The sequence below is a fragment of the Oncorhynchus kisutch genome, linkage group LG3 (assembly GCF_002021735.2).
Source record: "Oncorhynchus kisutch isolate 150728-3 linkage group LG3, Okis_V2, whole genome shotgun sequence".
NCBI classification, from domain to species: Eukaryota; Metazoa; Chordata; class Actinopteri; order Salmoniformes; family Salmonidae; genus Oncorhynchus; species Oncorhynchus kisutch.
This window is the reverse complement of record NC_034176.2, coordinates 18932156-18952594: the sequence shown is the minus strand read 5'-3', so window position 1 is coordinate 18952594 and position 20439 is coordinate 18932156. Positions and strand designations below refer to the sequence as shown.

Sequence of the window (20439 nt, the reverse complement as noted above, 5' to 3'; positions counted from 1 at the left end):
CATGTTTAATCAGTTAATAAAATACCCTCTTGCTTGCTAGAGACACTAAATCAACAGATTATCTGCGTGTGAAAAGCACACCTATTCATTGAATGGACAACATACCATGTACAGTGGGGCAAAAAAGTATTTAGTCAGCCACCCATTGTGCAAGTTCTCCCACTTAAAAAGATGAGAGAGGCCTGTAATTTTCATCTTAGGTACACTTAAAATATGACAGACAAAATTTGAAAGAAAATCCAGAAAATCACATTGTAGGATTTTTTATGAATTTATTTGCAAATTATGGTGGAAAATAAGTATTTGGTCACCTACAAACAAGCAAGATTTCTGGCTCTCACAGACCTGTAACTTCTACTTTAAGAGGCTCCTCTGTCCTCCACTCGTTACCTGTATTAATGGCACCTGTTTGAACTTGTTATCAGTATAAAAGACACCTGTCCACAACCTCAAACAGTCACACTCCAAACTCCACTATGGCCAAGACCAAAGAGCTGTCAAAGGACACCAGAAACAAAATTGTAGACCTGCACCAGGCTGGGAAGACTGAATCTGCAATAGGTAAGCAGCTTGGTTTGAAGAAATCAACTGTGGGAGCAATTATTATGAAATGGAAGACATACAAGACCCTGATAATCTCCCTCGATCTGGGGCTCCACGCAAGATCTCACCCCGTGGGGTCAAAATTATCACAAGAACGGTGAGCAAAAATCCCAGAACCACACGGGGGGACCTAGTGAATGACCTGCAGAGAGCTGGGACCAAAGTAATAAAGCCTACCATCAGTAACACACTGCGCTGCCAGGGACTCTAATCCTGCAGTGCCAGACGTGTCCCCCTGCTTAAGCGAGTACATGTCCAGGCCCGTCTGAAGTTTGCTAGAGAGCATTTGGATGACCCAGAAGAAGATTGGGGGAATGTTATATGGTCAGATGAAACCAAAATAGAACTTTTTGGTAAAAACTCAACTCGTCGTGTTTGGAGGACAAAGAATGCTGAGTTGCATCCAGAGAACACCATACCTATTGTGAAGCATGGGGTGGAAACATCATGCTTTGGGGCTGTTTTTCTGCAAAGGGACCAGGACGACTGATCCGTGTAAAGGAAAGAATGAATGGGGCCATGTATCGTGAGATTTTGAGTGAAAACCTCCTTCCATCAGTAAGGGCATTGAAGATGAAACGTGGCTGGGTCTTTCAGCATGACAATGATCCCAAACACACCGCCCTGGCAACGAAGGAGTGGCTTCGTAAGAAGCATTTCAAGGTCCTGGAGAGGCCTAGCCAGTTTCCAGAACTCAACCCCATAGAAAATCTTTGGAGGGAGTTGAAAGTCCGTGTTGCCCAGCAACAGCCCCAAAACATCACTGCTCTAGAGGAGATCTGCATGGAGGAATGGGCCAAAATACCAGCAACAGTGTGTGAAAACCTTGTGAAGACTTACAGACAACGTTTGACCTCTGTCCTTGCCAACAAAGGGTATATAACAAATTATTGAGATAAACTTTTGTTATTGACCAAATACTTATTTTCCACCATAATTTGCAAATAAATTCATTACATTTTGACAGATTGAAATTTGAGCTGACGTGCTTTACGGGAAAATGGGACAATTCTTTCTCACTACAAAGCTTTTCTCATCCCTGTATTGAGATACGTTTTCTGAGTCACATCGTGTGACCCCAGTGCAGCTGTAAACAAGAGTAAGGTTGGAATCTATTCTGGCTATCGTTTCGCCAACTCTCTCTCAATTTCAGTCATAAATATTTACAATCTGTTGGATTACTCTATTCATAACGCTGCGGCTCTCTAAATAGCAACATGGCTCAGGAATTCGTTACGGACAGAATTAAAGGGGACAAAGTAGTCGTCTTTCTAAAACCGTCATGCGCATATTGCGTAATGGCTAAATATGTTTTGTCAAAGTATGGATTCAAATCTGGACACTTGGAATTCATAGACATCACTGGACGAGATGACATGAATGAAATCCAGGATTACCTAAATAAAATGACAGGTGAACGAACAGTGAGTGAATGCATTGTTGTTTCGCTTTGTTATCCAGCCATTTCTAGACTTTTACTAGTATGTTTTTTTAACTCTTGTACCAACCGACAGTCCCCCCCCCCCCAGCAGGAGCCATATAAAACATTAATTTCGTATTTGGCAACCCTTCAAAGTACATAGAAGTAGCCTAATTTTGTTAGTGTATTCATACTTTCATTTGAGTCTTGCTACTGTCAGTCACAGTGACTCAGCAAATGAGCCATGTTCAGAAAGGCGGGCAGGAGTTGCGCAAAAGCGGTATGAAGCGATCCTAACGCCGCGTGCACACAGACTGCATCATTACATTGCTGTACGGTAAATGTTAAGTAGTCTTGGCAAATTATGTACTGCATCAGAACAAAAGTAATCATGCTACACATTAGAAACTTATTCGGTGGTTTATCTATTTACGTGTCTGATACCGCACAGAAAAGCAACGCACAAACTGGACGAATCCAAAACACTGTGCTAGTCTGCATAATCTGCCAGGTGAGTTGCAGTGGTGCGGATTGCCTCCCATTGAAATGAATGGGAATCTACCGGAAAGCATACAGTTCGACACAACCGTGTGCACAAACCTTAAATCCATTAATTTCAGTGGGCTACTGTAGCCCCCCACTGATTTCCCATTGAATTGTCAGCAAAACAGTACATTAGGGAAATGAAAACAATCTGATACTTTGCAATGTTGATACCATCATGATCAAATTCCTACATTAATTGAAAAATATATGAATCCTTATAATCCATATGAATGTGTGTGTGTGGGTGTGTGTGAAGGTGCCACGGGTGTTCGTCGGTAAGAAGTGTGTGTTGGTGGGGGCAGTGACGTTAAAGCGCAGGATAAGAGTGGGAAACTGGAGGGAATGCTTAAATCAATCGGATCGCTGCAATGATTTTCAGGTACTGCGATGGACAACATTTCACACTATTCTGTGCAAGGCTTCTTGATACTGTGACTGTGTAGGGTATCAGTGCTAGCTCACCTGTTTTTCCACACAACCTCTCATCTCTCTGTCCTTCTCTGTTTTGGCCACAGACAGCTGTGAATATCTGCACCACTTGGAAAACCCCTTGCCTTCGTTCTGTCTGCTGAACTGAGACCAAACATTGTGTGTCATCTATAGCTCTGATGTTTGTCACCCCTCTATCTTCATGACTGTAGGCCTGTCTCGGTTCCTCCAGTAATGTTTACATCCAAACATCTTTAAATCACTTAACCACTATCCTTTGTATAAAATAAAATACACAAATGTTAACTAGTTCTGCTTTCGTTCTTGAAGACATTTGCTGTATAGACGCAGACATTACAAGTCAAACAAAACTGAAGAAATATAGGAAGACTGCACCTGTAGAAAAACAGAAAATCTTTAAACACATATTTAAGTGTGTACAAATGTGAAAACTTGGAAAAGATTGAGATTGAGCTCAGTTAGTGCACTGGAGGATACGAAAGGATAACCCAGAGATTACACTTTGAGCTGCTGATAGGGAAGTACTTAGTCCGTCTTGTACCTGCACCACCCGTCCACGGTGCTAACGAAAGACACATTTAGTATCACTAGGGGTTTTCCCCCAACCAAAATGGCCCAAATCCTTACACTTTCCTGCTTGTCACCTTCTCAAGTAATTTCTTTGTCTTGGGCTGGGTCTTATTTATAGTGGCCCTGTATCTCTCTGTCTGGTAGAAGTCAGAGTCAATGGTGTCCGGCGAGTCATTAAATGTGACATACACATCCCTGTTGACCTCTGTGACCTGGTGAACCCTCTGTTTGACCCCTTTGGAGCGCCAGGTGGGTTTAGGGGGTGTAGCCGAGGGGTTCACCGCTTGGTACAGCCCCTCGCCTTCCGCCAGCGTGATCTTGTACTTGTGCCACGGACACACGATGCACATCCGCCCATCAATCTCCTGGGCACATCAGAGAAACAAACAAACAAACAGAAAAACACAGAAGATTGTTTAGCTATGAGAATGAGCTGTAGGAATGAGAGAGAAGAGTGGGGCTCTTCTCAACTGTCTGTCCTAGCTCCCTTTTCAAAATGCAATGGAGAAGATCCCTCCCGTCTGACACTTTCCTCCACTGCGTTTTGATGAGGCAAGGAATATAGGAGAGACAATGGAGAAAGAGCCTGGGATTCCTGGTAAAGCACAGGATTCATGAGGACAGTGTGGAACAAGTAGTAGGTCAAAGAGAAATCAGACGACTGACCTCGATATCTCCCTCCTGCAGTGGTCCACCGGTATCTGGCAAGATAAGACAGTACAACACCACTGGAATTCAGTGTCAGGGATAGATAGTATAGCCTATTCATAGACGCTAACATCTAACAACCTACATCACTATACTGAGAGCATGTCTGTTTCTAAAAGGACGTATTTGGGTGTTTTTGGAGCTTGTTCATGTCTTTTGCGTGCCCTGATACCACACAAAGAGCAATGAAGTGAATAGCGGCTGAAGTAAGTTTCTCAAAAACAAGCCAAATGACAAAAAATTAAATGTTTTTATATCACAATAAATAATCATTTTTAAAAAAAGTTTAATTACAACACACTTTTATAGGGTTAGGGTTCCCACACCGCCATATTTTCTTGTTACTGCGCTTGTTTACGGAGAACAGAGTCGACTACCTAAACTAATTAGCTATCGCCGAACACCTGTGTGTAGGCTAAATGGAAGACGGACACCACAAACATGTTGTCACAGGAAAATACTGTTGGCTGCAAATGTTTAAACTGTATATTTTGCATTTCTGAAATATTTTTTTTGTGATATGAAAGTAGAGGGTTTTATGTTTCTAGAACCGTACCCACCGCAAATGAGAATCGATTCATGTTTAAATGGAGTATCTGGCTGTTTTGGCTACCAGAGCCAATTCACCTCTAAACAGAACGTGTAAGGTCCTTGGACTATAGTAAGGTCAGGCTCCTTTACTCCATTATTGGGCAAATCCTAATAATGACTTTATTGTGCTGCTTTTAAAGGTCAACTGATATACTGTCCATTGTAAAACATGGGGAATGTTGGTTTGGAGGAGTGGAATTTTCTAGCCCCAATCTATTCCTTTTCCCAACCAGGGGTGTAGTACTGCCGGAGTGCGGGGGAGCGGTGCTCCCTCACTTTTTTCAATATGAGAATACACACAGCTGGTAAAACTATTTCTGGAAAATGTATTCGGATAAATTATAAATAAATTATCTTTAATTACCACTAAAATGAAAAACAATAGAATGACAAACCAAATAAATATGTATAGCAGCCTAGAGGTACATGGTGGTTTCTTCCTTGTCTTCTCTGGCGGTGGTAAGAATGATGAAGAACTATAAGCTACATGTGTGTGTAACCGATGTGAAATGGCTAGCTAGTTAGCAGGGTGCGCTCTAATAGCTTTTCACTCAGTGACGTCACTCGCTCTGAGACCTTGAAGTAGTTGTTCCCCTTGCTCTGCAACGGCCGTGGCTTTTGTGGAGCGATGGGTAACAATGCTTCGTGGGAGGCAGTTGTTGATGTGTGAGCCCAGGTAGGGGCGAGGAGAGGGACGGAAGCTATACTGTTACATGTGCACTGCAGAGGCCCATTGGAGGCTTGACCACTCTGGCCAATCAGAATGGCCAAAGTGGGCGACACCGTCCTGCCGAAGACACCCAAACCAGAGGGGTCACCATAAAGCCCAAGGTGCCTGACCCTCTCAAGAAGTTGCTGTACCCCTGCTTGGGATATTTAGCCTGCATGGGCTATTGGTTGAGACGAGGGTTGCACATTTGAGGGAAAATTCAGAGGTGGAAACTTTCTGTGGGAATATATGGGAATTAATATTAATACAATTTAAATGTAGATGTTGTTTGCATTGGATATATTTACCATATCATATGGAGACAGAAACAAACCTTTTACCTTATCATAAGTAGACAATTGCAAATGATTAAATCCTTCCAATAGAAATGAAGAAAAAAAACCTGGTTATGAATTGAACTTTAATTAAATTAATTGACTCTTCACATGGGATGATTTAGCTGAACAACAAAAGAAAGGGAATATTGAATGATCCCCAATGATCCATCGCATCTCCGAAAAACATTTTCAACATACATCTGTAAAATTCTGAAACTAAATCTTTGTTTGTATCCTCTCAGGCTTCCATGTCTTCTCCCTGGACCTCCTCAATGTCCACCTCTTGAACATCAGACTCTGATGCCTCATCTTCACTGTCACTTTCCAACCTTGTTGAGGATGGCTCATTGTCAGGCTCAAAAAGACTCAAATTTGCCTGGATGGCAACCAATTTTTCAAACCTTGTATTGGTCAGCCTGTTGCGTGCTTTGGTGTGTGTGTTCCCAAACAATGACCAGTTGCGCTCTGAGGCGGCTGATGTTGGTGGGATTTGGAGGATGATGGAGGCAACGGGAAAGAGCCTCAGATCCACAAAGTCCCCTCCACCAGGTGGCTGATGAGATATGTTGGCACGACTGCTATATTGCATCTCCATCCCAAAGCTCTTGCTTGGAAGTGTACTTCGCCAGACTGTCAAGAACCTTGCCCTCATCCAGGCCAAGGTGGCGAGACACGGTAGTGATGACACCATAGGCCTTGTTGATCTCTGCACCAGACAGGATGCTCTTGCCAGCATACTTGGGGTCCAACATGTACACTGCGGTGTGTATGGGCTTCAAGCAGAAGTCTTCACACTTTTTGATGTATTTCAGAACTGCAGTTTCATCTGCTTGGAGCAACAGTGAAGTGGGCAGGGCAGTATTGATGGGGCTGTCCATATCGCCAGACTGTGATTGGCCATTTCTTGGAGAGACTCCTTCCCCTCCAGGAGACTGTCAAACATGACAACACCACCCCAATGGGTGTTGCTGGGCTTCTTCAATGTGGTGCTATTATTCTTCTCACTTTGTTTGCAGCTATATGACCCACATACCTAATAATTTCCTTGGTTCTCTTGTATCCATTGTTTTCAGTGCCATGATGTCGTTGAGGAGCAGATTCAATGCATGAGCAGCACAGCCAATGGGTGTGATGTGAGGGTAGGACTCCTCCACTTTAGACCAAGCAGCCTTCATGTTCGCAGCATTGTCTGTCACCAGTGCAAATGCCTTCTGTGGTCCAAGGTCATTGATGACTGCCTTCAGCTCATCTGCAATGTAGAGACCGGTGGGTCTGTTGTCCCTCGTTTCTGTGCTCTTGTAGAATACTGGTTGAGGTGTGGAGATGATGTAGTTAATTATTCTTTGCCCATGAACATTCGACCAACCATCAGAGATTATTGCAATACAGTCTACTTACTCTATGATTTGCTTGACCTACATGAACTCTGTTGAACTCTGTATCCAGCAAATTAGTAGATAAAGCATGTCTGGTTGGAGGGGTGTATGCTGGGAAAAGAACATTCAGAAATCTCTTCCAAAACACATTGCCTGTGAGCATCGGAGGTGAGCTAGTGGCATACACAGCTCGAGCAAGACATTCATCAGCATTTCTCTGACTACGTTCCTCCATTGATTAAAAACAAACTTCTGATTCCAGGAGGACCACGAGCTGTTGTTATCGATAAGGTGTCTGATTCATAATTTTCACCTCAAATAGAAGTAGAGGGACTTTTGTCAGAGGTTGCCTGTTGTGAGCGCTGAGGGATCTTTATGCAGAAGTTAGAGCAAAGCTGAATCAATGTCTTGCAAGATCACATAATGATTGCATAAGAAAACTTAATATACAGTAATACCATAGCATAGTAGGCCTATAACATTACTGTTACACCTAAAACACCTCATTTCGAACTATATTTTAGGATGGATAGCTGAAGAGTCACATTTTTTTTCTCATGTGCCAAAACTCAACAGAACGCACCACTTGGCAAGATGTATGTGTGTATTATAACAAAATGGAAGAAAGGCTATTAGTTTGTTAACACCATCTGCTCTAGTTTGCTCATGAAACAGTAATTCAAGGAGATCTAAATGCATATTACCATGAAACTAATTGAGAACAATCAAATGATTGGCACGGAGATGCAGTTTGGATGTTTCACTGGTAAAATATGAAGAATTATCATTCACCATTGACAGTAATGATGGCCTATTTTGAAATGAGGTAGCCTATGCCTAACTTGGTATTTGAGGATATTAAAAATATAACATTTTCTTTAGACAACATGTGTGGGCATAGGCAGATGTTGCAATTGGAGGATGCATTTGTGCATATTCTATAATCATAGGCTATTCAATTGGCTACATCTGTTGGTACAAACGTTGACTTAGGAAACTACGACATTATGAAAAAAAAAAATGTGTCGCTCTCTCACCCAGAAAATAAATACACAACTATCCCCAACATCCATTTTGCACACACCCATGACCCGATCCTTACGGTAGCAGCGCATGTCCATGGCGTGGAGTTTGCCCTGGTGGCACAGAACCAGCACGTCCCTCCCGCCCACCAGCTTGGTGACACGCTTGGCCTGGACAACGTCTTCTTTCCTCCCGATGAAGTGGGAGGATGGAGGTGGCGATGAAGAGGAGGATGTAGGGGATGTCTGCTCTTCCTCAGAGAACATATTGACAACTTCCAAATGTAGATGCACTCCTGGGAGAGAGAGATAAACATTTAGTAGTTTGTGTGTGTGTGTGTATGTTTTAACATCAACCTGAACTAGGTTTAAACTAAAGGGGCGGCAGGTATCCTAGTGGTTAGGGCGTTGGACTAGTAACCAAAAGGCTGCAAGATCGAATCCCTGAGCTGACAAGGTAAAAATCTGTCATTCTGTCCCTGATCAAGGCAGTTAACCCACTGTTCCTAGGCCATCATTGAAAATAAGAATTGGTTCTTAACTGACTTGCCTAGTGTCACGCCCTGGTCTAAGTATTTTGTGTTTTTCTTCATGTATTGGGTCAGGCCAGGGTGTGGCATGGGGTTTTTGTATTGTGGTGTGTTGTGTCTTGGGGTTCTGGTGTGTATGTATTGGGATTGTAGCTAGTGGGGTTATCTAGCAAAGTCTATGGCTGTCTGGAGTTGTTCTCAATCAGAGGCAGGTGTTTATCGTTGTCTCTGATTGGGAACCATATTTAGGCAGCCATATTCTTTGAGATTGTCGTGGGTGATTGTCCTTAGTGTCCTGATGTCCTTGTTCTGTGTTAGTTTATAGGCTGTTTCGGTTTTCGTTACGTTTATTGTTTTGTAGTGTTTGTGTTTAGTGTGTTTGTCATTAAACATGAATCGTAATCTACACGCTGCATTTTGGTCCGACTCTCCTTCACACCTAGAAAACCGTAACAGAATCACCCACCACCAATGGACCAAGCAGCGTGTCAACAGGCAGGAGCAGCCGAAAGAGGAGAGGCAACAAAGGCAGCAACAGTGGCGCAATGAGGATTGGACATGGGACGATATAATAGATGGCAAGGGTTGCTACACATGGGAGGAGATCCTGGCGGGAAGGGATCGCCTTCCATGGGAACAGGTGGAGGCACTTAGGAGAGCAGAGGCAGCCGGAGAGAGGAGCCGGCGATACGAGGGAACACGGTTGGCAAGGAAGCCCGGGAGTCAGCCCCAAAAATTTATTGGGGGGGGGGCTCACAGGGAGTATAGCTACGCCAGGTAGGAGACCTGCGCAAACTCCCTGTGCTTACCGGGGGGCTAGAGAGACCGGGCAGGCACCGTGTTATGCAGTGGTGCGCACGGTGTCCCCAGTGCGGGTGCATAGCCCGGTGCGGTATATTCCAGCTCCTCGTATTGGCCGGGCTAGAGTGGGCATCGAGCCAGGTAAGGTTGGGCAGGCTCGGTGCTCAAGAGCTCCAGTGCGCCTGCACGGTCCGGTCTATCCAGTACCACCTCCACACCCCAGCCCTCCGGTAGCAGCTCCCCGCACCAGGCTTCCTGTGCGTGTCCTCGGTCCAGTACCACCAGTACCAGCACCACGCATCAGGCCTACAGTGCGCCTCGCCTCTCCTGCGCTGCCGGAGTCTCCCGCCTGTTCAGCGCAGCCAGAGCCTTTCTCCTCTACAGCGCTGCTGGAGTCTCCCGCCTGTTTAGCGCAGCCAGAGCCTTTCTCCTCTCCTGCGCTGCCGGAGTCTCCCGCCTGTTCAGCGCAGCCAGAGCTGTCAGTCTGCATGGAGCAGCCAGAGCTGTCAGTCTGCATGGAGCAGCCAGAGCTGTCAGTCTGCATGGAGCAGCCAGAGCTGTCAGTCTGCATGGAGCAGCCAGAGCTGTCAGTCTACATGAAGCAGCCCGAGCTGCCAGTCTGCAATGAGCTGCCAGTCTGCAAGGAGCTGCCAGTCTGCAAGGAGCTGCCAGTCTGCACGAAGCTGTCAGTCTGCAAGGAGCTGCCAGTCTGCAAGGAGCTGCCAGTCTGCACGGATTTTTCTTCGCATATCTTTTAAAACTTTTTTTGCTAAACCTCAGCTTCTAAATACTCTCCTGCAACCCGCCTCACCCAATGTAGCTATTTTTCCTAAAGTATTTATATTTACTTCGGATCCGGACCCCCTCAACTGAAGCTAGCCAGCTAACTACCAGCTATGCTAGCGGTCTTCAGCTAACCGGTCATCAGCTAACCTTTAGCTCGGAAAGCTCTCGCCAGTTCGAACAACGCAACTCTAACCAGAGCATAACGGACTCATTTTTTTTATCCCCGGATTCCCACCGCAAACGGAACATTTTTCAGCTGGATCTTCACAACTAGCTATCTAGCTAAACCGCAACCCCGGATGATTACTCCTGGCTAGCGTTTCCACCCACTTAGCTTGAAGCTAGCCCGGCCAGAGCCCCTGTGCTACCACCGTAGCATACTCCTGGGCTACAATACCCGGACCGGTCTATCGATGTCACCGCATGAAGAGGAATAAACAGACTCACCCCATCGCGACGTCCCCCAAAGGCTAACTCTCTAGCCCTTGCTATCTCCTTGCTTGCTAACTCGGCCTGCTAACTGCTAGCTTGTTTAGCCCCGGCCTACTAACTGTTAGCTTGTTAGCACAGGCCTGCTAACCGTCTGAATCGCCGCGTCCCAAACACTCACTGGACCCATATTTACTTTCCATCTCTTTTCGATTTTTTATTTGTTTATACCTTCCGGTAACCTGCCTCACCCAATGTGATACGGAATCGCTATTATTTTTTATTAACCTCCGCTGTACCCGCACCCCACCATACCCCTGTCTGCGCATTATGCCCTGAATATATTCTACCATGCCCAGAAACCTGCTCCTCTTATTCTCTGTCCCCAACGCTCTAGGCGTCCAGTTTTGATAGCCTTTAGCCGCACCCTCATACTACTCCTTCTCTGTTCCGCGGGTGATGTGGAGGTAAACCCAGGCCCTGCATGTCCCCAGGCACCCTCATTTGTTGACTTCTGTGATCGAAAAAGCCTTGGTTTCATGCATGTCAACATCAGAAGCCTCCTCCCTAAGTTTGTTTTACTCACTGCTTTAGCACACTCTGCTAACCCTGATGTCCTTGCCGTGTCTGAATCCTGGCTCAGGAAGGCCACCAAAAATTCTGAGATTTCCATACCCAACTATAACATCTTCCGTCAAGATAGAACTGCCAAAGGGGGAGGAGTTGCAGTCTACTGCAGAGAGAGCCTGCAAAGTAATGTCATACTTTCCAGGTCCATACCCAAACAGTTCGAACTACTAATTTTGAAAATTACTCTCTCCAGAAATAAGTCTCTCACTGTTGCCGCCTGCTACCGACCCCCCTCTGCTCCCAGCTGTGCCCTGGACACCATTTGTGAATTGATCGCCCCCCATCTAGCTTCAGAGTTTGTTCTGTTAGGTGACCTAAACTGGGATATGCTTTAACACCCCGGCAGTCCTACAATCTAAGCTAGATGCCCTCAATCTCACACAAATCATCAAGGAACCCACCAGGTACACCCCTAACTCTGTAAACAAGGGCACCCTCATAGACGTCATCCTGACCAACTGGCCCTCCAAATACACCTCCGCTGTCTTCAACCAGGATCTCAGCGATCACTGCCTCATTGCCTGTATCCGCTACGGAGCCGGAGTCAAACGACCACCCCTCATCACTGTCAAACGCTCCCTAAAACACTTCTGTGAGCAGGCCTTTCTAATCGACCTGGCCCGGGTATCCTGGAAGGACATTGACCTCATCCCGTCAGTTGAGGATGCCTGGTCATTCTTTAAAAGTAACTTCCTCACCATTTTAGATAAGCATGCTCCGTTCAAAAAATGCAGAACTAAGAACAGATACAGCCCTTGGTTCACTCCAGACCTGACTGCCCTCGACCAGCACAAAAACATCCTGTGGCGGACTGCAATAGCATCGAATAGTCCCCGCGATATGCAACTGTTCAGGGAAGTCAGGAACCAATACACGCAGTCAGTCAGGAAAGCTAAGGCCAGCTTCTTCAGGCAGAAGTTTGCATCCTGTAGCTCCAACTCCAAAAAGTTCTGGGACACTGTGAAGTCCATGGAGAACAAGAGCACCTCCTCCAAGCTGCCCACTGCACTGAGGCTAGGTAACACGGTCACCACCGATAAATCTATGATTATCGAAAACTTCAACAAGCATTTCTCAACGGCTGGCCATGCCTTCCGCCTGGCTACTCCAACCTCGGCCAACAGCTCCGCCCCCCCCGCAGCTATTCGCCCAAGCCTCTCCAGGTTCTCCTTTACCCAAATCCAGATAGCAGATGTTCTGAAAGAGCTGCAAAACCTGGACCCGTACAAATCAGCTGGGCTTGACAATCTGGACCCTCTATTCCTGAAACTATCCGCCGCCATTCTCGCAACCCCTATTACCAGCCTGTTCAACCTCTCTTTCATATCGTCTGAGATCCCCAAGGATTGGAAAGCTGCCGCAGTCATCCCCCTCTTCAAAGGGGGAGACACCCTGGACCCAAACTGTTACAGACCTATATCCATCCTGCCCTGCCTATCTAAGGTCTTCGAAAGCCAAGTCAACAAACAGGTCACTGACCATCTCGAATCCCACCGTACCTTCTCCGCTGTGCAATCCGGTTTCCGAGCCGGTCACGGGTGCACCTCAGCCACACTCAAGGTACTAAACGATATCATAACCGCCATCGATAAAAGACAGTACTGTGCAGCCGTCTTCATCGACCTTGCCAAGGCTTTCGACTCTGTCAATCACCATATTCTTATCGGCAGACTCAGTAGCCTCGGTTTTTCGGATGACTGCCTTGCCTGGTTCACCAATTACTTTGTAGACAGAGTTCAGTGTGTCAAATCGGAGGGCATGCTGTCCGGTCCTCTGGCAGTCTCTATGGGGGTGCCACAGGGTTCAATTCTCGGGCCGACTCTTTTCTCTGTATATATCAATGATGTTGCTCTTGCTGCGGGCGATTCCCTGATCCACCTCTACGCAGACGACACCATTCTATATACTTCCGGCCCGTCCTTGGACACTGTGCTGTCTAACCTCCAAACGAGCTTCAATGCCATACAACACTCCTTCCGTGGCCTCCAACTGCTCTTAAACGCTAGTAAAACCAAATGCATGCTTTTCAACCGATCGCTGCCTGCACCCGCATGCCCGACTAGCATCACCACCCTGGATGGTTCCGACCTTGAATATGTGGACATTTATAAGTACCTAGGTGTCTGGCTAGACTGTAAACTCTCCTTCCAGACTCATATCAAACATCTCCAATCGAAAATCAAATCAAGAGTCGGCTTTCTATTCCGCAACAAAGCCTCCTTCACTCACGCCGCCAAACTTACCCTAGTAAAACTGACTATCCTACCGATCCTCGACTTTGGCGACGTCATCTACAAAATTGCTTCCAACACTCTACTCAGCAAACTGGATGCAGTTTATCACAGTGCCATCCGCTTTGTCACTAAAGCACCTTATACCACCCACCACTGCGACTTGTATGCTCTAGTCGGCTGGCCCTCGCTACATATTCGTCGCCAGACCCACTGGCTCCAGGTCATCTACAAGTCCATGCTAGGTAAAGCTCCGCCTTATCTCAGTTCACTGGTCACGATGGCAACACCCATCCGTAGCACGCGCTCCAGTAGGTGTATCTCACTGATCATCCATAAAGCCAACACCTCATTTGGCCGCCTTTCGTTCCAGTACTCTGCTGCCTGTGACTGGAACGAATTGCAAAAATCGTTGAAGTTGGAGACTTTTATCTCCCTCACCAACTTCAAACATCTGCTATCTGAGCAGCTAACCGATCGCTGCAGCTGTACATAGTCTATTGGTAAATAGCCCACCCATTTTCACCTACCTCATCCCCATACTGTTTTTATTTATTTACCTTTCTGCTCTTTTGCACACCAATATCTCTACCTGTACATGACCACCTGATCATTTATCACCCCAGTGTTAATCTGCAAAATTGTAATTATTCGCCTACCTCCTCATGCCTTTTTGCACACAATGTATATAGACTACCCCTTTTTTTTTTCTCTACTGTGTTATTGACTTGTTATTTGTTTACTCCATGTGTAACTCTGTGTTGTCTGTTCACACTGCTATGCTTTATCTTGGCCAGGTCGCAGTTGCAAATGAGAACTTGTTCTCAACTAGCCTACCTGGTTAAATAAAGGTGAAGAAAAAAAAAAAAGAAGAAGACGCATCATCCATTTTAGCATGGGCTTCCATCACTTTAAAATAGTCAACTGGCAATGAAGAAGAACATTTACTACTTTAAAATGGCGTCTATGCCCATGCTGTCATAGACACTTTAATGGCACACATACAAAGATGAGTCCTATCTCTATTGCCACGTTCATGTGGAACTAGGAAACTCTGACTAGGAAGCTCTGACTAGGTTGTTGTTATACACATGCCAGGGTTTCCATTAGCCGGTAAAATAAAAGCCTATAAATAAAATCAGCAAAAAAATATATAAAAGGCTATAAATGAAAGTGGTGCCAATTGCCCTGGAGAAGAAGGAAAAAAATCCAATAGTGAAAAAATGCTTCTTAGCCTATTCATTGATAGAAATACATTTGACTACTAGTCATGCTTATCGGTCTATAGGTTAATTTGCATAATTTTGTGTAATTAAATTGGTCCGTGTGTACAGTATATTTGTTATGTATCTGGTCACAGGTGTACAGCATACAGAGACTGACTGGAAAATCTGTCAGACAGTGCAAGAACTGCTTGTGGTGCTTTCAAGACAACTGGGAATTCAGAAAAAGTTCAAATCATGACGTCAGTGATCTTCAGGTTCGAAAGTCGGACCTCTAGAAAGAGGCCTGAGTTCCCAAGTTGGAATTCCTAGTTGGATTACAGTTCAAAGCGATTTTTATCAGTCGGAGCTCGTTTTTTCCCCAGGTTCCAGTTGTCTTGAACACACTGAAGTCGGAAGTCGTAGATTTCCCATTTGTTTTGAATGCGGCATCAAACGGCAACGGAAGGCAGGCTTCATCAACGCGCCCCCACACCACTTAGCAATTAGCTGGAGGCAGTATGCGTTTTGAAAACATATAGCCTACTTAATTGTTTGAAACCTGAACGTTTTAATACATATGAGTCACGGCTTACCTTGCTTCAAAGTAGCCTATTCTCGATTTCTAACTGGATATTTTCATCTCTGTCACATGAAACCACTCACATGTGCAGTGCCGTTTATGGAACGAAAATTCGCGGTAGCCTACTGCTTTGTCCGCATTGTTGCGCTTATAAATAATGTGAAGAAATAATAGTTTTTCAACATTTAAACATTGACGTTCTGATATGTTGCATCAGACTCATTGCTTATTTTTTATGTAGCCTACTGGTTGTATAAATTTGAGATCTATCGTCCCACAACGGTCCCAGTCTGTTTGGAATAGGCTATTTCTTTCTCGCCAAGCTGACCAACAGAATAGGTAGCCTAAACGTTTATACTATAGTTGATTGACATAGGCTAGTGGTTTAGCTTTTTTTTTACTATAACATGTTCAAAGTGCACATCAGAATTTGGTAAGATCATTGGCACATAGTTACATTATTGACATGCATGTTCTGTTAATATTGTAATGAAACAGCAGGGAGCAGGTCTCGAACCCTCGACTTTCTAGCCCGAGGTCAGGCGCGCTATCGACTGTGCAGCAAAAGCATGCTCGAGTGGCAGAGTCGATTTCCGCGCTTTTAAACCCAGGTTCGTTTACACTACTTCCTCTTTTCAAAGAGCTTGCGACTCTACGTCTTACAGGAACGCGCTCACCGGCCAAGCACACGCACTGTCGTGGATGCAAGGTCCGATCACTTCTGACACCAGTGTAATGAAACAGCAGGGATCTGGCCTCAAACCCTCGACCTTCGAGCCCGAGGTCCGGAGCGCTATCGACTGTCCCGCAAAAGCATGCTCGAGCGGCAGAGTCGATTTCCGCGCTTTTTAACCCAGGGTCGTTACAATTACAACATGTGATTTGTCATTCTGAACACCTTAGGTCGACGCCCTAATCAGGTTAAGCACCCAATGTCTGGGACATTTCTTAAATGTCCGGTAAATTAAGTGTTCCCGGTCAAATTGTCTGGCGCCACATTTCCTATTGGCAATTCTGACACGTGCCGCGTTCAACCTGTTAGCAAGTTGGACATTTCTGAGTTTCCTAGTTCCAGCTAGCACATAAACGCGGCATTATGGCCTGTTGACGCGCGTATCTGCCCTATCATTGGCTAGAATGGTCCCACCTGATCTCGTCTCCTATCTTTGAGCGCATGTATTTCCATTGTTAGAGCGGTTACTTGAATATCTTGTCAATATAATAGACAATCTTTGTTCTGACTGAGCCGCTGGGCGCGCCAATGTTTGGTGTTACATTTAATAGTATCCCAATGGAAACCCAATGTTTTATTATGTTTCATACCGCGCCGTAATTGTATAACCTGAATCAAGTCACGTGTTTTTCATATTTCCAAAATGCCATCAATCTAATGGCATTACCACAAATTCCCTGTTCTAGATGAGAAAGGCTGTCATTGTATTGATAATACAACAATTAAAATATTTAAATTACGCAATTGACCACAGCTATGTCCCTTTTCTACACAGTCTCTCTCCTGTCCTCCTTTCGTCAAATCTGACCACGACTCCGGTATGGACTAAAAATTGGTCTACTTTGAAAACCTGCTGATGACGGTCAGGCAGTGAGCAGGTTGTTGCTGAGTGATTGGATGGGGGGGCGGAGGTGTGTGTGTGTGTGTGTGTGTTGAGAGAGCGCTACAGCTATTGGCTGAGTCACGTAAGCGAGAGAGCAGCATGCACGCACGTCGTGACAACTTTTTTACCAGTTGTAAGGTAGGCTATTTAGGCTGCGTTTCAAATAAAACACACACTCTCGTCCACTTACCCTACCTTATGTCATTGGGGAATCCGGCATATCTATCTTCGGTCCAAACAAGGGAAGTTTACAACGTAAGCCCCTCAGCGCTCGTTTTAATGGAGTTTGCGAGTGTACAATTATGTTCACTTCGGGGCCTGAAACGCCCCATAATTAAATTCGCGATGATTGTACATCCGCTAAGAAAAGTCAAATCGTAAAACCTCAACTTCAATATGGAGTCAACATACATTTTGTATGTAAAAACGAATGTAAATAAGTAAGAAATTGTGCTACTAATGAACAAACACGTCTCGTAAAAGTAATGATGTTTTATTTTGCCTAATTTTTGGAAATTGTAGAAAGAAACAATGTTTCCTCCAGAAGTTCCAGCTAGGCAGGATAACGTTAGTTAGCTAATTCATTTGCTAGCTATCATACATTAGGTGTATAATTATGTAATGACTGAAACAGCAGGGAGCAGGTCTCGAACCCCCGACCTTCGATGCCCGAGGTCCGGCACGCTATCGACTGTGCCGCAAAGCATGCTCGTGTGGCAGGGTCGTTACACTTATATAGTTAATATAAGTAGACATGCAATCATAATTGACTGTAGCGCATATAAAGCGCCCACAAGCTACCGGTGCCTGAAAACACAGTCCTTGCGGGATGAACGACTGACAAATTTCCGGGCAAGGGCGGTCCATTTAAAAATCATTCCTTCCTCGTCCCTTTTTAAAATGTTTTTATTTTATTATTTATTTTATTTTATTAACAACAAATCAATACAGGAAGTACATGAGGGAGCACAAGTATATATGGATAATATACAGATAATATACAATGGACAATTGAGCTAGCGGGTACAATATCACATTTACACAAGGACCTTAAGGGACATACATACACTTATAATTCTAACAGCTTTTTTGTTAGTAGAGTATTTAATTGTCTTAAAATTCAGTTGAATTTATTTTTGTAAGGTAAGAAAATGTGTTTCTTTGTTTGTAAATTTACATTTGTGACTATGAAATTTGGCCAAAAGAGTAATGAAATTAATTACATAAATGTTTCAGCTTATTTCTATCGTAGGTAAAGAATCCAAGCAGTACATCACTCCACAATAGTGTAAGATCTTCATAAATGTGTTAAATTATAAATCTACTAATGTCTTGCCACCGTTTTCTTACATTAATACAATGCCAAAAAAAGATGCAACACTGTTTCTGGGTGGTCATTACAAAAGGAGCAATTTGAGTTGATGTTTTCCTTAAACTTCTTCATATAGTGGTTGGCAGGAAAATATTTATGAATAGTTTAAAAGGAAACTTCCTTAATTTTGTTAACAAGTAGGCATGTGTGTGGCAACATCCAAACTTTTTCCCAACATCCTCCCTCGCCCCTTGCCCTGCAAGTGTATACTCGTCAGACGTCATGATACATCAATATAAGTGTCACTTAATTTTGTGGGCTGAGGGGATTGGGTGTGTCTTTTAAGTGTTTGGAATGCATCCTTAGACTGTTCTTATAGACATGCCTATTTCCAACACTTTTTCCATAAAACATGAATACGCTAGAACTGATGCACATCAAGAAATAATGGAGATAAATAACTGGAAAACTAGTTTGGGTGCACAAGAGCGCATTATCTCAATTTGCTAGGAGGTGTTTTCAACTGCATTCTAATGTTGACTTTGCTTAATTAAGAAAAAACGGTATCAAGTGAAGTGTTTTATGTATGCTCTGTTCTTGGGTCTCCGGCTGCCCGAGTGGACATTTGAAATGGAAGTTATGGAACTCCCTTGCGTGGTTCTTTTTATGGGAGAAAAGTCCTCAATGAAACTGACATTAAATGTGGAGAATGGTACATTTGCCTCTGTTGGCCATCAAGTAGCCTATTGATTTATATTCCATTGTAGGCTACCATTTGATACAATACATATTGTAATGACCTGGCTAGATCATAAATGAACAAATGTCCATACCGAGGCTTGAGTTTACGAATTCTCGGTTTATTAACCCAACTCAACACAGGCTACTGTTTGGCCGTAGCTCACGCCAAAAAGAACAAGGATAACAGTATAAAACAATCGTGACCATCTCTTGTTAAGACAAAACGTAAGAGAGAGAACAATGGCTAAGCATTGTCTTAAACTTGCAGTGCTCCACCCCCCTGCCAACCCCCTCCCCCTTGCTGTTCCACCCACCACAAGGATGCCCGGCACCGGAACATCCCAGGCATTCCCGTGGTTGGCAGATAGCAGGTTGACTGGCATGTCGTACACTGGGTACTGGTAAATCCAACACAACAAACGATCAGCATAACTCATGACACACAGCTGTCTGTGTGGGTCAGTACACAACCCCCTCACCACAAAGTCCCTCATCCCAGAGGGAACAAACAAAGTCTCTGAAGCGACCCGGATCTATTTTACAATAGTTATATTTTGTTTGTTTTTAGTCCTTCCTCTATTTCTGATGTCCATCCAGTTTGATTTATATTTGTAACTGTGCTATTTCACAAGTTCTGAACTTATATACATTTTACAGACCCCGTATGTTTTACATTGGTAATCTTATTAGTCCCACCATCCACTTTGGATTTCTATTTGCCATATATTTTTCAACTGTGCTGTGATGCTTCACAAAAGTACTGAACCATTCCATTCTCATAGCTTCTACAGATTGTAAATAAAAAATGATTTTTTGCTAAAATAATAATTATATTATTGATTGATTGACTATGGCTTTTCAAAACACCCAATTTTGCTATCTGCAGCGCTAGTTCTAGGCAAATGTTGCAATTCTTCAGCCATTCCTGGACCGGTGACCAAAAACGAGCTACATATGGACAAATACCAAAATAAATTATCTAATGACTCTGCCTCTTCACAGCTAAATCTGTAGAGCTGGGAAGATTGTATCCCCCATATATATAACATTCAACATTCTATTGGTTGCAAGAATTTTGTATAGTCATTTAAATTGAAAAATTAGAAGTTTGAATCCGGTGTTTTGCGTAATCAATTCATAAACCATATGGAATGGAGACATCGCAAATCTCTTCCCAACTATTTTGCAATTTATATGGCACAGCTGTCAGTTTTTTGGTCCTTAAATTAAATTGGTATATGTTTT

General features: G+C 44.2%; 1 protein-coding gene and 1 pseudogene across 1 annotated transcript; one reads left to right on the top strand and one right to left on the bottom strand.

The window, feature by feature from the left end:
• The first annotated feature begins 1792 nt into the window (after positions 1-1792).
• On the top strand, positions 1793-2944 carry LOC109876721 (glutaredoxin-1-like; annotated as a pseudogene).
• LOC109876710 (Rieske domain-containing protein) lies at positions 2944-17504 on the bottom strand. Its single transcript, XM_020469112.2, has 4 exons — positions 17337-17504; positions 8414-8629; positions 4256-4290; positions 2944-3954 (listed from the first exon to the last, which is right to left on the bottom strand). The coding sequence occupies exons 2-4, from the start codon at positions 8598-8600 to the stop codon at positions 3643-3645; spliced, it is 534 nt and encodes a 177-aa protein (XP_020324701.1). The 5' UTR covers positions 8601-8629; positions 17337-17504; the 3' UTR covers positions 2944-3642.
• Positions 17505-20439: the final 2935 nt, after the last annotated feature.

Coding starts and splice junctions, on each gene's coding strand:
- LOC109876710 (XM_020469112.2), bottom strand. CDS start 8,600: ATGTTCTCTGAGGAAGAGCAGACATCCCCTACATCCTCCTCTTCATCG. Junction 4,291..8,413: donor CATGGACATGCGCTGCTACC/GTAAGGATCGGG, acceptor TTATCTTGCCAG/ATACCGGTGGACCACTGCAG. Junction 3,955..4,255: donor TGCAGGAGGGAGATATCGAG/GTCAGTCGTCTG, acceptor TGATGTGCCCAG/GAGATTGATGGGCGGATGTG.